This window comes from Thamnophis sirtalis, unplaced genomic scaffold (assembly GCF_051295495.1).
Source record: "Thamnophis sirtalis isolate CommonGarterSnake01/CBP01778 unplaced genomic scaffold, rThaSir2_p1.2 scaffold_9, whole genome shotgun sequence".
In the NCBI taxonomy this organism is placed as follows: Eukaryota; Metazoa; Chordata; class Lepidosauria; order Squamata; family Natricidae; genus Thamnophis; species Thamnophis sirtalis.
This window is the reverse complement of record NW_028261389.1, coordinates 38,410,329-38,429,861: the sequence shown is the minus strand read 5'-3', so window position 1 is coordinate 38,429,861 and position 19,533 is coordinate 38,410,329. Positions and strand designations below refer to the sequence as shown.

The 19,533-nt window shown below is 34.1% G+C and overlaps 1 protein-coding gene across 6 annotated transcripts in view; it reads right to left on the bottom strand.

Annotated features, from left to right (window-relative positions):
- Positions 1–644: 644 nt before the first annotated feature.
- ATP2B1 (ATPase plasma membrane Ca2+ transporting 1) overlaps positions 645–19,533 on the bottom strand; it is an 86,275-nt gene continuing 67,386 nt past the window's right edge. For 3 of the 6 annotated variants that reach the window (XM_087723361.1, XM_014063149.2, XM_014063148.2), the window contains exons 10-22: positions 18,815–19,057; positions 16,872–17,113; positions 14,002–14,239; positions 12,658–12,837; positions 12,497–12,584; positions 12,145–12,251; positions 9,712–9,903; positions 9,110–9,323; positions 8,681–8,892; positions 7,350–7,457; positions 6,757–6,939; positions 6,367–6,453; positions 645–3,664 (exon numbers count right to left, since the gene is read on the bottom strand). In XM_087723361.1, the coding sequence (XP_087579487.1) occupies positions 3,350–3,664; positions 6,367–6,453; positions 6,757–6,939; positions 7,350–7,457; positions 8,681–8,892; positions 9,110–9,323; positions 9,712–9,903; positions 12,145–12,251; positions 12,497–12,584; positions 12,658–12,837; positions 14,002–14,239; positions 16,872–17,113; positions 18,815–19,057 (2,409 nt within the window). In that variant the 3' untranslated portion in view covers positions 645–3,349. Of the gene's footprint in view, positions 3,665–6,278; positions 6,526–6,756; positions 6,940–7,349; positions 7,458–8,680; positions 8,893–9,109; positions 9,324–9,711; positions 9,904–12,144; positions 12,252–12,496; positions 12,585–12,657; positions 12,838–14,001; positions 14,240–16,871; positions 17,114–18,814; positions 19,058–19,533 lie in introns of all 6 variants that reach the window. The other 3 variants (XM_087723362.1, XM_014063151.2, XM_014063150.2) reach the window with 3 other exon arrangements.

Genomic DNA, 19,533 nt, shown 5'->3' with positions numbered 1-19,533 from the left:
TTTCATCTGTTTAGCAAGATGAAAACACAAGTTGAACTGAAAAGAAAAAATGTAAGTGTTTAAAATATACTTTTGAATATCTTTTCAACCACAAAGTCATTTTTCACAAAAATGACTTTGGATTCCTGAATGATATCCCTGAGACTGAATCTGCTCAGAAGGATATACCCAATATCAAGTTCTTGCTCATTTTATTAAAGTGGCACAATGCCTACAAGTGGACCATCATTTTTATGTCAAATTCTAAAGCAGTTAGAGTCTGGGTTGGAAATTAAACAACCAATTGTAAGTAGTTGTGCAAGTTCGCCTTTTGTATTTCTGATTCCCTATTTTATGCTATAAAAACATAGAAATCCTTCATGTTATTTCATTCAAACAGAATGAAATGGAAAGTTGTCAGATTGTTGTTTCATTTTGGGAGTAGTTTACATTGCTGCTGTATCTATATATGCAATTAGTTTAGACTATTATCTAATATTGAGTCTATTCTTTATTATTGATTTTTGCAAGTGTTAATTTGTCCTGAATATTAATTTCACTTGAATCCATATTTAGCTAAAATTAATTCAAATAGTATTTCAAATTGAAATCCTAATGAGGTACATATCACAAAGTAAAAAGTCAGATACAGAACAGGCTACATATTCAGAATAAAATTATGTATTTCAAGTAAAATATTTTCAGAGATTTCAGTCCCCATCCAGAGACAGATAAACAGCGTATTTATTTATTTAAGTTACATCAAGCAAAATGAAAGTAAGCCTTACAACCAGGAAAAGCAATGTGGGGTCAGTAATTGAAAAGCAGTAATAACTACTTTAATAAATAATGAAATTATGTTGCTTTCATAGTAGTAAAATTATAGAACAAATATCCTTGGTATTAGATTACACTTACTATTAAGACTCAATATACTGCAGTCAACAGGATTGAAAAAGTTAATTTGTGAGTAAATTAAATTTCTCCTTGAGGTATGACCTGTAGAATTCACTCTAGAGTTTGGATATTCAAATAATGATGATTACCATTAAAAGAAAATCTTTCCAAATAGCAAGTTTAAAAAATAACAACTATAATGAATCATACACAGCTGAGAAAGTTTGAACAATTACATCTCATTCTTCAATATGCGTTGCAATTACATCATTCTCCCAGTTACATAAATACTACCTTTCCAAACCATACTTCTTATCCACTTACAAAATAAGAATCTGAAAATAATTACTATATCGGCATAAATAGTAAGTTCTCTAAATAGGATAAAGGACAAAACAACTAGAAAATGAATGGTTGATATTTGGATACAAAATGCAAAACCTTATGGATGGATACAGTGTCCAGTGAAAGGACAATTAACCATTATTGAATCCCTGTATATTTTACTTGAAATCTGAACGATAAAATCTAGCTGTAACATTACACATGTCTGAAATTGCTTCCCGAGAAAACAAGCTAATGTTCACAGATGTAACTATCATATTCTTGAGGTGCTTAAATATTATATACTAAATTTAAGATGCATTCCCTTCTTCCTTTGTTAGCTCAGCTCCCAGACAAGTTAATGTCTGATTTAGCAGCAGACATATTCCAAGTTTTCTTATGAGGAATATACATCTCTTTCAGAAAAAATATATATATAAGTAGATCATTCTGAAGAGTAGAAAATTATTCTGTCATGATTGAGAAAAAATATTATCAGAGAGGAACATGTTTCTCCTTACCTGCCCTATATTTTCAGTAAGGTATTTATCCTTATTCTATTGGGCTGTTCTGGCAAAAAGAAAGAATACAACCCAAATCATCAGAATGCAAAAATTAAAACTAGACACTGATAATAAATACAAAAAGAAAAATGGACATGTTCAATTATTGGTTAAGAAAAACAAATTATCAAAGATAGGCATATTGGAGAACATACTTTTATTCATATTTTCTTTTAGACTGGAAAAAGTTTCTAATGTGATTTATTTCTATCTCTCACTCTTGTGAATGAGGATTGGACTGTGCAGTGCTTCAGATCAGATCAGGAACAGGGGTTTTGGAACATGCAGGAATGCAAAGAAAACCTGTCTACAACTTTTTTTTTCCTTGGACTGCATGGCAGCTTTAAAGTGTTACAGATAGATGTTGTATTCATACTTCCATGTATTCCAGAGCACCTCTTCTGCATAAAATCAGAAACAGTCCACAGTCTTTGTTCTTTAGCATCTAGTGAAGCCACCAAAACCTAATATTTATAAAGATGCTGGATTCTATAAAAACCATTGCCGCATATTTATTTTATCAAAAGGAGTGATTTATTTTAACTCAAATGAATTTCAAAACAGTGTATGGTAACTATTCATAACTTTCCAAATACCAATAGCCTTCATGCTATAAAGATATTTAGGTCAGAAAAATAAACAGCTCCACTCACAGTTCACCAAGCTACTGTTTCTAGACAAAAACAAAAAGGAGCAAAGTTCTGATGTATTTTGATTTAATCCACTTTGCCTGAGATAACAAAAATATTTCAAGCAAGCTCCATCATAGGTCCTGCATTAAACAATCCTCTATTAAATTCTGAACATGTTCAGCGAGTTCTGAATTTTAATTTTTTTTACAATTGTTTCAAAACCATTAAGTAGTAAATGTTTAAGAAACTAATTAGGACAGAGGCCATAACTTCATTAGAACACCATTGCTCTTTTTTTCCCAAAGCATTAGTGTTACCTATTTGGCTATTAGTAGTAGCAGTTTTATCTACAATATTTAACAAGGTAAGTTGCACACAAAAATTTTAGTACAGTTTCAATAGAAACACCCTTTCCTGAAAATACAGCAGTATTTGATGGACTATTTTTTTCTACATCATTTGTAAGGAAACTTCCCATCTCTGAACAGGAACAAAAAAGTATCTACAAACCTTGTAAACAGATCTGCATTATTTATAAACATAAATAATTCAAATTATTAACAGCCAAGAGCAGAAATGAAAATTATAAATTTGGTGATCCTGGGCTCTCCTGCCCAATCCAGCCCTCTCATCAAAGGAATTAAGAACATAAGTTCAGGTAAGACATTCTTATGGGCCATTCTTAAGTACAGCTAATGATCCACAGGACACATAAGCAAGTTACTGTTTATCTGTCAGAGTTCATTATTACTCCCACTTTCCCCTCCCCAAGAAAAGCACCCTGAAGTCTGGCAGAAAGCTTCTTTTTAAAAAAATAAATCTACATTCGTACAATTTTATCTTCTTGTTGAAGTCCGAGACAAGAATACCATCTTGTCCATCGTAGTGAGGGAGAAAGCCCAGTTTCAGTGTGTTTCTTTAAATGCAGCTAGTGTGTTAACATTCAGCATACAATCAGAGTGATGTTTCCAAACTATGCAGTGGGCTCCCTGGGGATGAAGAGGTAGCAGACTTACTGAAGTCTGTCGTAAGATGAATTCCACTATTAACCGCATTGTTATTTTTGTTGGGTGATGGTGGAAGAGGAGTTGAGTTGCGCTTTGTTGGAGCATCATCTTCAGCATCAGTATCATCAATAAGTGGAATATGAGTTTCAGAATCTTCTATTCTAAACTCCGGATGAGTCATAAAATTGTGGATTGAACTTCGGGACTCAGGTTTTTCCAATCCTTCATATAAGGAACTACGAAATGCATTCACCACTCGAATCTGTGAGTATGAAAAGCACAAATGTTATTGTTTAATAATATTATCCCTAGGGGAATGTTTATGAGGTTGAATCCACATAGGTAAGATGAATGAATTGAATTTATACAATGCAGTGGAACTTGCAATAAACTGTAAAAAAATAAAAATGAAGAGCATTTCCGAACAGCACTTTCAGGCTATAACAGAAATAAATGTAAAAAAAAAAAAAATTGGTTCAAAATGTCAAGCTGCAAAATTGAAGCTATCTACTTTTATAATTAATATGAAATGTCAAAAATATTAAATCAGTTGATAAATTCTACTCTTTTAAAGACAGATGAATATTAGACTTTTAGAATATGGAATTATAGACTACTAGCTGGACTTTAAGAATTTTAAGTTAGTTTGTTTTTTAAACAAATGCTGGGAACTGTGGTTCGAGCTATGCAAATGCTGGATTTAATCTAAATATTTGAGTATATGTCACATAAAATACTTTCATAGAAATATGCTCAAATGACAAAAATATGAGCCGACTCAGAATTATGCAAACATATTTTAAATACCTTTGGATATATTTTAAGCTTTTTGCTTCAAATATCCCAGTTGCCATTTTTATATACAGTAAGTTCTAGATCATCACTAGAAAATAAATATGTCTCATCAAATTAAAATTAATGGTATGCACAAGCCTAGCTAAACATTTTTATTTATTTGGTTTTTGGTGTTTTGTGAGGTTGATTCTCTTCCTACAGACATTTCATTACCAAAGTAAGTAACTGATGGTGTCATCTAGTTTTGGTAATGAAACAAAAAGAGACAGATTTTTTCTGAAACTGGTATTTGCTCAATTAAGACTTCCCATATCCTTCATATGCCAATAGAGTCAATGCTGAAGCTGCTGTAGATATAAACAACTCTAGTTCTTTTCCCAACTTCACTCTATAGCGGGGGTGTCAAATTCAAGGCCAGGGGCTATATCCAACCCACAGCATGCTTTGATCTGGTCCATGGGGCTGCTCTGAAAACAGCAAAGGACTGGCCCATGTTGCCTCTGCCAGCAAAAACGGAGCTTGAGAGGGCGGCAGAGGGTTGCAGGAGGCCGTCGCAGCTGAAAATGGAGCTTGGGAGCCCATTTTCTTTGGCAAAGCTCTGAAGCCACCACAGGTGCCCCCTACATGAGTGACTCGCTCTGGCCACACCCACTCTTCCCCCCAGGTAAAACAACCCTGATGCAGCCCTCAATGAAATTGAGTTTGACACCTCTGCTCTATAGCTTCTCCCTGTTCAAAAGAGCTCCAACATTTTGTGCCCCAAACTGTGGTTGTAGTGAGGTAATTGAAGTAAATTGTGAGGCATTTCAAATTATTGCTTTCAAAAATTGATGAACAGTAAGAAAGATGCTTTTTACAAATATTAATGAAAAGATCCTATAAACACAGGACATTTCCATTAATATTTAAGTTGGAATATGTAAGGAAAGGAAGCTAACACCACAATTAATAATGAAGAAAACAAAGACTATAAATAAAAGGGAAAAAGGCTTTTACTATCTATAATAAGTAATCCAGAATAGTCCTCATGTTTACATAGTAAACAATAGTATGAAACCCAGTGTATGATCAACCTACATTCAGAATATTTAACTTAAGTCTGATATTATATGCACTATATTTTGTGTATGTCTACTATTTCAAATGGAACTTTAAATTATAATCCAAAGACATTAAAGTCTCTTTTGGAAAGCAATGTCTATCAAAAGCCCCCATTAGAAGCCAGATGGAACAGATCTATTTCTTATTTCTGTCTCTATAGTTCTTTTTCACTTGTGCCATGAACGTAACCTCTTTATAGAATGGCATATTATATATATATTTCCATAACAAAATATTGCAATTCCACTTAGGCATTACATGATGGAATGGTCATCATGTGACATTCTGAATAACATGCCTGTCAGTGAAGACTTTCTTACCTGTAAACATTACCACTGACTATGAGGATGTCTCCAAAAGGCTAATGTCATTTCAATGGCATTGTTGGGAGAGTTGAACAAGGCTTTTATTATCACACATTTTTTTTAACATAAAGGCCATTTTAGTATTTATAGCATAAAATACAATTTATGTATTTTCACTTTAAATACTGTTAATTCTGGAAAGAGCTTAGCACATAAAATAGTGAAAAATTTATCTGCTACTTTTGCTGCTGCAAATTAAAGCCCTTTCCCACATGATCTACAAATTATTCTGAAGTTACAGAAATAAACATGAATTAAACATATTTGGTTTGGGCCAGCTTTAAGCATTTCATTAAACAAGTTTGTAGACCTTTTTGTTTAGAGACTTCAAGACATATACTCAAATATTTGTAGCTATTACTATAAATATTTTTCAAAAATGTCTCTTCTGTGCAAGTATGAAGGTATTATGTGCATGTTAAAGGTTTTTACTGTATAGAATTGTTTCAATTGTTCCACTTGAACTGTGACCCTTGAAAAAGGTAGGGGGGGTATTTTGAAGGTAAAAATGTGAAAAAACGTTAATGATGAATTTAACGACTGAAGGAAAGAATGAAACGTTAGATGCGTGAATTAGGAAACGTTAATTTCATGCACTTATGAACACACACTCACACCCCACAGTAGTAGAATCAGAAGTAGTAGTAGTAGTAGTAGTGGTAGAGGAAAACACTACATGTGTAGGGGTAGAAATATTTGTTACATCATGATGCTGGCTGGCGATGGAAGGTTGCCGCCTTAGGGCCCCCTGAATGGAAGTTCCACTCTGGAAAGCATTCACTACATCCATCTGCAAGGAATCAGAGATTGTGACAGCTTGCTCAGCAAGAGAGAGAGAGAACAAGAGAAAGGAGCATCCCATCTACAACACATAAAAAGCAAAGAAAAAAAGGCACTTTTATAGAGCAGGTAAAGAGGCGAGAAGCACATTTGGTGATGAAGTAAAGAAGGAATTTGAAGGTTTAAACAGCTAATACTTTTCCCATATAAAGATTTCAGTCACACATTTTATGACTACAATTCAAACCAATACTAAGAACAATGAGGAAATGTCAAGTCCTCAACCCTATTTCCTACCTTTACAAGACCATACCTGAGTTTGTATCCTGTTTAGACCCCTAAACCATAAGATCTGACCACGCCTTAGCTCTCTTTCAGCATGATCAATTTCTTCCACATCTTCTGCTAACTCTTCTTCAGGAATCTCTTCCTTTTGTGTTCCGTGGCCAGCTTCTTTAAGGAATTTCAAATGACTGGTTGGAATTGTTGATATCAACTATAACAATGGGAAATTAAAAAACACACACATTTATGAAAACTTTCCCTTATGTTCAAATTCCCTTTTAGAATTAGTGACAGATTCAGTCGCCCTTCCTTTAAAGGGTTCAAATAAAAAACAGCTAGCTTAAAGTTTTTCACTGTTTTTTGGGAGAGGGATTAAACAAATCGTAGCTAGTCAATATTGCAGCATAATACTTCTATGCATTTGGATGCATAATGATAAGATTGTATTACTTGCTTTCTTTTCTATATACTATTCTGAAATTTCAAAGTTTAAAACAGCAATAGCAGAGCAGCAATGAGAAAATTAATGACAGTGAAAAAAGCCATATACTGAGTAAAATGCATTCTAAAACACAAGCTTTGGTATTTGAGGAATTGAACTACAAAAGTAGTATTACGTACCTGGCCCCAAAGAAGTGTTCCCATGCCTAGAAAAATTGACCACAACCAGTGTTCTACTGTAAGCTCTGAGCAACTGAAAGGCTTCCCACCAAACTGTACAATAACTATCTGTTAAGAAAAATAATGATTGCATTAGCTATTTGAAATGATTAAACAATGAAGGTATTGGCTTTTATGATAGAATTTCAGTAAGTATTTAAAAAGATTGTAATTCTAGCCATTACATGAACCAATTCATAAGTAGACAGAGGACATATGTCATTGGAATGGCTTGCCATTTTGCTGTCCATTGTAAAAAGATGTTTTCTACTGTACCCTAAGCTTCACAAATCCAAGGTTATCTTCTATAGCTTCCAATTTTCACTGTGTACTTCCAGATAACATTGACTTTATAAAAACTTATTACTCTTCTCAAATCATATTAACAAATGTATAGACATTAGGCCAAAATGAGACAAGCTGTGTTCCTTCCATTATTTTATGTTTCTAGCATACACAACTGATCGTCAACTTCTAAACATTATCTGCTTTCCCTTCAGAATATATAAACTTTTTAGTTTTTACTTAAGAAGAATATATCGTCCTACACCAGAACTTCCAGGGTTATTTATGTCTGGGGCAAAAGGTTTCACAAGTGGGCTCCATCACGGAGATGATTTCCTTGGATTGAAGGAAAACCTGAAGGAAGTCTTTCAAAAATAATTATAATATATAGCTATGTTATAAATAACCCTATCTTGTGTTTCAAGATAAATTATTAACACTTTTGATTTTTATAATACCAAATTATAGCAATAGTCTTATATACTTCTTCATAGTGCTTTATGGCACCCTCTAAGTGGTTTACAAAGTCAGCATATTGCCCCCAACTATCTGGGTCCTCATTTTACCAACCTTGGAAGGATGGAAGACTAAGTCAACCTTGAGCCAATCAAATTTGAACTCCTGGCAGTGGACAGAGTTAGCCTGCAATACTGCATTCAAACCACTGCACCATGATGGCTTTTATTATGTGAACACATTCTAATTCTCAAGCTTGCTATAAGCCAACATGAGTGTGATATGAACATATACATCTTTAGCAGAAATATTAAAATTAACAATAACACAAACATATTTTTGTAAGCATACTATCAATGATAAAACCTCATTTGCACAGATCAAATAATCTTCTAATGAGATACACACAGGTATGTTTTCCATTTAAAGAAATTCTGAACTTATCAAGGGGTGTCCTATCCTAATATTAATTATACAGACAGCAATCATTGGCCTCTAAAAACTTTAACCCTCCAAATTCTGCATGACATTATTTTAAAAAATCTACCCACCTGTACAATAAATGTTCCAAGGACTATAGTACAGAATATAGCATTATTGAAAATGCCTTCAAATACATTCCTTTCACCATGAATTTTTCGGGCATTTATTTCATTAAATAGCTGCATCATCACAAATGTATTAAACACAATTGTGTAGTGCTCTGAAGGAGGAGCATGAAGAGGTGCATTTCTTCCACTATCAATATCAAATATTTTTTCACCTGCAAACAAGAGATAAATATTCTCAAAATGCCACTCAAATTCATGTTTTTGTAAACATTGCTTTAGTCTTCTGTTAACATGTCTTTCTCCTTTAACATTCTATTAACATATCAATGTCCCTTAGCATTTCTTTAAATATTGAAGAAATGCTCACAATAAAGCAAGCAGGGTTCAGAAGGTACTGTATACCAGAGATTTAAATTATAATATTCTTACCAGCAAACAACAGTGTGAAGACAACCACAAGCTGATAGAAAGCATGACCCAGAATATTCTTCATCATGGTCCGTGAGATGAGAGGTTTGTTTCTACCATAAGGTTTTCTCAGCAAAAGTGCTTCTGTGGGGGGTTCTGTTGCCAAAGCAAGTGAAGCTAGGGTATCCATTATGAGATTTACCCATAACATCTGTACAGCTTTAAGTGGAGAGTCCTGAAAAATTAACATGTTTTCTAATATAATCACAAATATCCTAAGAAATTAAATTATCTAACATTTAATATTACCAATCAGGCTTTATTATTGTACTTTAAACTGTGATGTAGTGATTAAGAAGTTAAGCTGAAACTAGAAAAATCCATCCAGTTTCTAGTTCTATATTAGCCATGGATCATCACTGTGTTACTTTGGGCAGTTACTCTTTTTCAATCCAGCTCTCTTATAGGAACATTGTTATGGGATAAGGAGATTTGAGAGCCTGATGAACTCCTGGAGAAACGTGAGACATAAATCTACCAAATAAGAAATCACTTTCAAAATTAACTGCATTGATTCAATCTGTTTTAATCCCAATACATGCAAATGAATACATAATACTTACTTGTGTAATACATGCTCCCGTGAAAGCAACAATTACAGCTACTACATTAACAGTAAGCTGGAATTGAAGGAATTTGGAGATACTATCATACACATTTCGCCCCCACATAACTGCTTTAACAATGCTTGAGAAGTTGTCATCTGTAAGAATAATATCAGAAGCTTCTTTAGCTACATCAGTTCCAGCAATACCCTGAAAGAGAAAAAACAAAACAAAACAAAATTACATATGATCCTTGAATATTATGACAGCCAAAATTATATACTACTTACTTTTATACCCCCCTATCTGTTATTAGTCACAAAAATAAGGAAGAATAAAGAGGTATGTCATTCTTCCTGCTGTCTGCCAAGCGTGGAGGAGAAGACTTTCTTTATGGGCGGCCATTTATCCAAAGGAACAGAGTAGGGGCAGGTTCCTTCCTATTTGTTCTTCCAATCCATTTATTTGCTATCATACAATTCCTTGTGAATTGTAAATTGCCATGGAAGTAATTACATGGCGTAATTAAACAATTCTTGAAAACTTTGGATTAGAGCTAATAATTTTGTTTCTTCTTTAGTATACTTTTAAAATCTTGAATAGTGGAAAAATACCCATTAGCATGAAATTTAAGGAAGCTCAGAATTATTTTGTCATAGTCACTTTTTTAAAGTAGATATTATAATATCAATATTTATGCAAAAAGATTAACTGCCGTGGAAGCTATTATGAAAAATCTTATTGATGATTCTATCGTAAAAACTGAATTCAGTGGTGCTTAGCTAAATATATCTATGTATATAACTGCAATACTACAATATCGTAGAGTTTTTGAAAATATTGAATTTCTTTCTACAGGTAGTTCTCGGCTTACAACCACAATTGAACCCAAAATTTCCACTGCTAAGCAAGGCAGTTGTTAAATGAGTTGCACCTCATTTTAAGACCTTTTTTGCCAGAGTTTTGCCAAGTGAATCTCTGCAGTTAAGTGAATTATGTAGTCATGAAGTGAACCTGGCTTCCCCCAATGACTCTGTTTGTTGGAAGCCTGCTGGGAAGGTTAAAATGATGATCACATGACTCTGGGACAGTGCAATTGTCATAAAATACATGCCAGATGCCAAGCAATTAAATTGGTCATTAAGTCAAGGACTACCTGAAATGGAAGGGAATTAAAAATGATGTGCCATTTTTCAGCTATAATAATTTTATAGTATAATGAGAATTACATAAAGATTTCTCTGTCTTCGTTAACATTTTGCACATTTCATGCTTAATTGAAAAAGTAAAAAATGGCCATTATGTTAAGTAGCTTTGACTTCTAATTTAAGATAACCCTCAAAGCCAGTAGATGGCACAGGAGAACAGCTTCTGAGAATTTAATTTATACTAATTAAATTCCTCATAGTCTAGGTCAAGGAGGCAGTGTGCAGTATGTTTTAGATTCAAGGTGTGGTTCCTTAAAACTTTGACAAATCATTTGAGAAACAGATGATATTTAACTATTCAGAACAAGACATTTGTTACTAATATCATATGCAATAATACAAGCTTGCCTGTTTTCCTCAGTGCCTCAATTAAATGAAAATATGTTATACAAAATTTGCATGACAATGAAATGGAAGTACCTGCAACTTAAGCGCTCACAGGTATACCTGATTTCTTAGAATCAGAAAGACTATCTGACTACTCCTTAGAAAAAAAAGTTACCCAATTCCACATTATTAAAAAGGTGTTGAGAATCATTTGATTGTTTATTATCCTGCTAAATAATATAACTGACACCAAATTATAATAAATAAAGGACCACATTTATCTTAGATGCCCGTTATTACAAAAAGCAAAGGAAAATAGAAGAATATTGATCTTAGAATTATGTACTCAATGAGTTTAAAGTTAAGATGGAACACATTACAACCCTACACCAAACTTTAAAATGGTTATCTTTGTGAAAGTATTTCCAGTTTTAAGTTGATCCTGTGATTCCCTCCCCAGTCATTTAGTATTCTCAGAAATATTCCAAAAATTGTACCTATTTCAACTAATAACTTAACAGAATACATATATCATCTAACATTTTTCTACATTCTTCACATCAATAATTATATATAATTTCAGATTTACTCTCAAGAAAAATTGAAAACATATTTTGTTATTTTTAGCCTCTCTCTGAACAGACACAGTTAAGTTGTGGAACTCAAGTGCTGTTTAAATTTACATACAAGGATATTGACATCAAATTTGGACCTCCTCATTAATTGTGCAATTATCCCAAGGTAATCTTAGCAGAGAAGGATAATGAACACAGGAAGCTACAATCCTGCTTTGCCCACTGCTATATGTAAGCTAATTTTGTTCAATCTTCAATATAATGTTAACATTATATCACAGACATTTCAGTTTATAAAAGCACTTATTAGTAACAATTATAATATTTGTTAAACTCCTTACCATAGCAAAGCCAACATCTGCTTTTTTTAACGCTGGTCCATCATTGGTTCCATCACCAGTCACTGCTACAACTTGCCTTTGTTCTGACACTGTGCTATCGATTATTCCTAAAAACAACAAGTATTTGTTACAACAGTACATATTTATATTGTTATAATAGTACATATTTATACTGTTACAAATTTCAGTAATTTATCCATTCATTTACTGAAACTGAATAAATGTCTATCTAAATCCAATATTTATACTGCATAGTAAGATATAGTCTTCTATTTCTCAAGAGCATTTCTAGCTATTGAAGAACCGATTGACCAAAAAGCTGTCTGTAAAATCTGTTAGAAAAAGTATTTACCTTTCACCAGTGTATGTTTGTCAGTGGGAGAAGACCTTGCAAGTACCCGAAGTTTTGGCCAAATTTTGTCTATTCGCTCCTGTTCTATCTGTAAAGATAGCTTAGATTAATTTCATAACTAAGTTTTCATAAGTCAAAAAAAGAATATTAACCATACCCACCTCTCCTTTTTCATTACGTATTCGTCTATTGAATTCCTTGCCTTCCAGGCATAAGAAGTCTTCGCCAGGATGCAAAATACTACATTTTAATGCAATAGCACGAGCAGTGTTAATATTGTCACCAGTAACCATACGGACAGTTATACCAGCACGCTGGCATTTTTTAATTGCATCTGGTACCTAAGGAGAGGGAAAAGCTAATTATGTAGTAATTTCTCAGCAATGATTAATTTAAAAAGAGTTAACCTGCTTTTGGCTAAAATACTAAGGTTTAATTCCATGTATGTGTCAATAATTTTATGTTATTTAAGTTTCAATGCTGATATATTTTACATATATTTCATCATGTGCCATTAAATTATTTTCAGTTCCTAGTGACCACGTAGGTTTCGTCTATGATCATGTATCCCTAACTTCTTCTTTCAAGTCCTAAAGATATACATTAACTGTGATGTGTGACTATAATGTTCCTAAGGTCACAGTTAGGCAATTGATATCCTCCCAATGTTTGGGAATTAAGCTCCCATCAATCCCTGAAGTAAGTAATCTGGAAATTGCAACTTAACATCTTAGAAGGGCACTAATACAACTCCTGGTACATATGAGACGGTCAGCTCATTGACTATGTTACTCACAGTGGTGGGTTTCAAAAATTCTTGGAACCTCTTCTGTAGGTGTGGCCTGCTTTCCAGGTCCACTGGTGGAACCTCTTCTAACCGGTTCCGTAGATTTGACGAACCGGTTCTACCGAATAGGTGCGAACTGGTAGGAACCCACCTCTGGTTACTCAGTATAAGATTTTATGCTTACTCTAAAGCTGACTTACTAAGAGGTTCAAGTAAAATAAAAATACTGGAGCATGTTACTGTTTAATTGATACACAAAGAATTTGTGGCAAAACCTAGTTCTTAGGCAACAGATGTAAAAAATGAAACTATACCAATCACATCATATAGCACAAAACATATTATAACATCTGCATTTTGAAGAAATGGCTTCAGAATTATTCTAATGAGTAAGAACCTATTTCTGTGACTTTAAGCAAATATATATATATATATATATATATATATATATATATATATATATATATATATATATATATATATATATATATATATATATATATATATATATATATATATATATATACATACACCTATTATAGTGAATATTATTCAATCACTACTCTTAAATAAAGAACAAAGGAAATGTGGGAATTCATCTACTTTCCAAAAACAGTACTAAGAATATCTATTACTCATTTCCAGAAAGGCTTGGAAGACAAGTTTAAATCAATGGTTATTAAATCCTCAAACCACAATGAAAGACATTTTGCCCTACCTCAGGTCTCACAGGATCTTCAATGCCTACAACAGCAATGCATGTAAGACCAGTGACAATATCATTTTCATTATCCCATTCTGGTTCAGGTTCGCCAGCTGGGAAGTCTCGGAATGCTAGACATATTGTTCTGAGTCCCTCTGATGCCATAGGTTCTATAACAGTTTTTACAATATCATCACGGTCTCTTGGTCTGAATACTTTTGGTTCACCATTAGCGCTTAGTATCTTGAAACACCTACAAAAAATACAACCCATTTCAAGGCTCTGAATGTCAATGAAATCTCTTCCAACTCAAAAAGTTCACTCCCAATACCTAATAAGTTTTTTTTTTTAAAAAAATGCTTTTAATTTATGGAAATTTTGTTTAACTCCACTGAACAATGTGTGAAAAATGTGTACCAGGGTTTAGTGATGAAGAGAAATTGGAAGAATGTTAGAAAAAAATATGAAAAGGATAAAATGCAAACACTATGAATTCATAATGCAGTTAACATGGTTTGGGATGAACTTAGAAGATTTCTAAGTAGGAATATTTTGATGCATAGTCTAAAGGTTAAAAACATTAAGACATAAGAGCCAGTTTGTTGTAGCAGTTAAGGCATCAAGATAGCAACTGGGAGACTGTGAGTTCTAGTCCCACCTGAAGCACAAAGCCAAACTGGGTGACTAAGCCTTAGGAAGGAGGCAATCTAGCCAAGAGAAGGTCCAGGCGATCACCAAGAGTCAAAATTGACTATGGTAGATAGTATAAAATTGTAAGTATAAAACATCATTTTCAAACAAGAGGAGCTACATTTATTGCACTATTTGACAAATGTTTTTTAATAAAAGAATATTAAGCCTTCAAAATGTATTTTTCTCTCTGTGCAGTATATTCACAGCTATTACTAACTACAAGATTCTATAAATAAGGCACAATAATGAAACTGTTCAAGAGCTAAACTGATAAAAGCTTCCCAGGAAATGCCATTATTTTTTAACAGTAATTCCAGTAAATAATAAAATTCATAGTACTAGCAATCAAAAAAAGAAAGAAAACAAAGCACACACATCAATATGATTAGCAAAAAAAAAAAAAAAAAAGATGGATGAGTGGGCAGCCTGGGTGGTGGTTGAGTCTGCTATTAATCCAGTAGCCACTTCCAGAGGTGAACTCCCCCATTGAGTCTCCAGGTCAACTTGCAGGGTCAGATCTTTGGGCTCTTACAGAATTAGAGGAGACTGGGGACAGATCTTATCCCGGAGGTCAGGGTGTTCCAAAGGGCAGGTGCTGCGGCAGAGAAGGCTCTTCTTCTGGAACCTGGCAGGCAGAGTTCTTTGACCGACAGAATCTGCAGTAGGCCCTCTCTACCAGCATGAGTAGGATGGGAAAGACTTAGTGGGACAATATGGTTCATCAGGTAGCCTGGACTTAATGCCATTAAGGGCTTTAAAGGTCATAACCAACTGCACTTGGAAGCAGACCGGTAGCCAATGTAGTTCACCGGGCAGTATAATATAAGCCATACTAGGGCTCCAAAAACTGGTCTCACTGGCACATTTTGCACCAACTGAAGCTTCTGAATGGATTTCAAGGATAGCCCCATGTAGTGTGCATTGAATTAGTCCAGACGAGAGATAGCCAGGGCTTGAGTAGCTGAGTACAGAGTCAAGATCCAGGAAAGGTTACAACTAGTGCACAAACCAGAGTGGGCAAAAGCTCTCCTAATCACACCTCGCTACCTGCTCTTTCAGCAGGAGACATGAGTCCAGAAGATCCTCCAAATTGTGAACTGGTTCTGAACAGAGAAATACAACCCCATCAAGAACCAGAGATGACAAAGTGCAGTATCTTGAGGGTCTGTGCACTTAAACCCATTTAGTCTTGCCAGTGTACAGAAGTCCAGTGTCTCCTATCAAGGATCCCACAATCTCCAGGCATCACGAGAGGACAGAGACAACATCAGTTGGGTTACCACATGTAGAAATGTAGAATCAAGTATAATTAGCATATTGATAGTCTCTCAACTCATGGTGATGGATGCTCTCACTCAGTGGCTTCATGTAGATGTTAAATACAAGAGTAGAGAGTACCGAGCCTTGTGGGAAGCCACAAGTGAGTAGTTCAGGGTTGGAATTTTTATCAACACCAATTTTTTAATCCCTATCAACACTGAGTAATCTTAGAGAAAGGAGCTGAACCACTTTAAAACTGCGCCAGCAAGCCCTATCTTATGAAACTGGCCCAAAAGGGCATCATGGCTGATGGTATTGAAGGCCGCTTTTACCAGAGATAGTCTATAAGTGTGACCAAGGCTGTCTCTGTCTTATACTCAGGCCTGAATCCAGACTGAAAGGAATCCAGGAAATCTATTTCACCTGCCAAATATCCACCTTTTCTACTACTTTCTCTAAAAAGAAGATGAACAACTGGACAAAAATTGTCCAGGCAGGTGGGATTGACTGATGGTTTCTTAAGGAGAGAACAAACAGAGCCTTCTTAAAAGGTCCTGGGAATATCCCCTCTTTCAGGAATGGCCAAGGTAGGCTTAATTGTTTCTAAAATTAAGGAACTTTGTTAAAAGATACATTTATGAATTAATCTAATACCACATCATGTCAAACAAAAGTGTTCAATTGCTAATACAGATTAAAAACACCCTTATATCCACTTTGAAGATTGCTTGTTCAACATTATCAACAAAGCAAATATTCTAAATAGAATATATTCTAGTTTGAAAGGCTACTGAGAAGTTACAAATACAGTGTTCAAATACCAGCAAATACCCTTTCACATATTTAATCAAATGTCTATAATGGAGTTATTTAAATGCCAGAGAATACCATTTAAAAATACAAAGAATTTCCAAATAGAAAATATAACTTGCTTTTTAAGTACTATCTCTGAAGCACCCTTGCTGAAGATCCGGAAACTGCCATCTGAGTTCTTTAACACAGTACTCATAGATTTTCTAACAGAGTTGAAGGTGTAGACTTTATAGAGTGCCTCTTCTGGTATTTCATTTCTAACTTCCTGGTAATCTCGTTTCAAATCCAGAAGGAATCCCAGCAAGGCACATTCAGTTTTATTACCAACATGGCGAGGAAGGCCACCTTCCTTTTCAGGAGGCTGAAAGAAAATGCAATCTTTTTGACTAGGAATTTGCTTCAAGAAAAATAAGCCACAATAATTTAGGATTTAATCTTTTGGAAATAGTTTATGAATTATGAATTCTGTGATTAAATTAAACGCCTTACATGTAGCTTCAATGAAAGCCCATTTCTCAAGAAACACACTACAGAAGCTAAAATGGAGTATATTTTGTAGAATATTAAAAGATCAGTGGGATAATTGTAATTTGTCTTCAAGATTTAGTTACCTTTGGGGACTCAGATAAATTAATTTAAAAAAACTATTTTGACATTTTTGTCCACGTGCAATATTAAATGTGTATTTTAATCTCAGATAGAGATAACTTCTCAATAAGCCACACACCCTTCAATAAGCCATACACATACACCTACTATTATTTTAGGTTTTTATATCCCAGTTTTCCTCATGAGATCTTTTTAATTAGATCAAATTACATAACTGTTAGAAGCTATTGCGATCTAAAAACATAATCCTATATTACCACAAATGTTCTTTTGTAGTTGTGGAAATGTACATGAATTGACATATATAGCAAGTAAGATTCAATTCACTGACCATGCTCATGGGTTTTCAATAAAATTGTTTTTGCTGTCTATGTAAAATAGGATGGGGGCTGCAGCAATTTGCCAACTGTCAAACATGGATTATATCTGGTTTGGTGAGTTATTTAAGGCATTTCTCTGTATATGGTCTTGTAATATGAATCTTGTTAATCTATCTCTATAACAGGGGATTTCATTTTTTCTCTACATTCTAGAACAGGGAGGGGTGTCAAACTTGCAGCCTGCAGGCTGGATACGTCACATGCCAGCTACCTCCACCCCTCTTTTAGTGAAGGAGAAAAAAGTTGCAATACGTCACGTGATGACGCTACAACGCAAGTTTGACACCCCTGTTCTAGAACATCTTAAAATCATCTGACAAATTGCCTTCAAACATTTCTGAGAACAGCAGTGAGGTGGGATCAGATGGCTATGTATGTTCAAGTTTGTTTTCCCCTTAGTCCTGTGCAGATTATTGGGAAATAAACTCTCTGAAGGGACTCACCCTTACTTCGTGTTTTCTTGTTTTAGCTCCACAGAACCCATTTAAGTGGCCACAGACATCTAGGGATTTGCAGAACCCAGTTTTTGAAAAAAAACCCTCTACCTATGCTAAGAATATGCTATATACATTTGTTTGCATCTTTTAATAGACGGTCTAGTGGTTAAGCACCAGGCTAGAAACCAAAAGACTGATTTGCAAAAACAATGAGGGCAGGCTAATAAGTAAATAAAGCTAAGATCACTTTACATGATCATTAGTTCTATATTACCCAAAATAAAGTTTGGTTATGCTTTATAAATTTAAAACAGATTAACCTTTGAAGAGCAAATGTAAACATAGCATTTTACATTTAATGATTATTTCCAACACCATTAAAGTCAAGAGAACTTAACTACTAGCATTAATTACAAGAAAGGTCTTGTAAGTTTAATTATGTTTTGTTAATATACAGATATTGTAATATGACAAATATTTAAAAAGAATTTCACTAGATTTATCTTTAACAAGTTAAATTTAAGTAGTTTTACACAAACATTGATTAAAATATACTTAATTAACAAAATACTAATACTTAGCTTGGATTGACATATGTTCAATGTTAAAGCATGTGTCTTTTCAATATATACCTACCAAGATTTTGGAAGTATAAGCAGAATTAACAGAGATGCCTGTTACAAGATATGATAAGGTTTTATCGGGAAGAGCTTGTACTTCAGGAATTTTTTTATAATGCTTTTCACTGATATATGCTTGGACCACTGTCATTCTGTTCATTGTCAGGGTTCCTGTTTTATCTGAGCAAATGGCTGTTGCATTTCCCATGGTTTCACAAGCATCCAGATGTCTGACCAAATTGTTATCTTTCATCATTTTCTGTTTCAAAAAAGGACAAAATCATGTCTGAACAGTATTAAGGCATTCTTAAAAAGTATTTGTTACTATATTTCCCAAGTTGAATTTCTTATATGAACGCAAATGTGGAGGTTTTCCAGCAGATACCAGACAAAATAAAGGAGTAGGCTGCATATTTGTAACATTTGGAAAGAATCTGGCAGGCTCCCAGTCTTTTAGTTTTCCAGAAGCCACTGGGATAGAGTGGTGGGAGTCTAAAGTTAGTTATGGGGGCATCATCCTAGGAGATGAATGGGACACCAGGGGCATTTAAAGGTTTTTTTTAAAAAAAATAGGTTGTAATTTTATTATTAGGGTGCGCTGCCAAGAGTTGTGCTCTAAGATAAATGGCCATACATATCTTTTATAAAAAAAAATAAACAGGTAAAATTTATATTTAATTCTAGATTGCAAGAGTGCCAGCCATTAGATCAGATGAATAATACAGACTGCTTCTG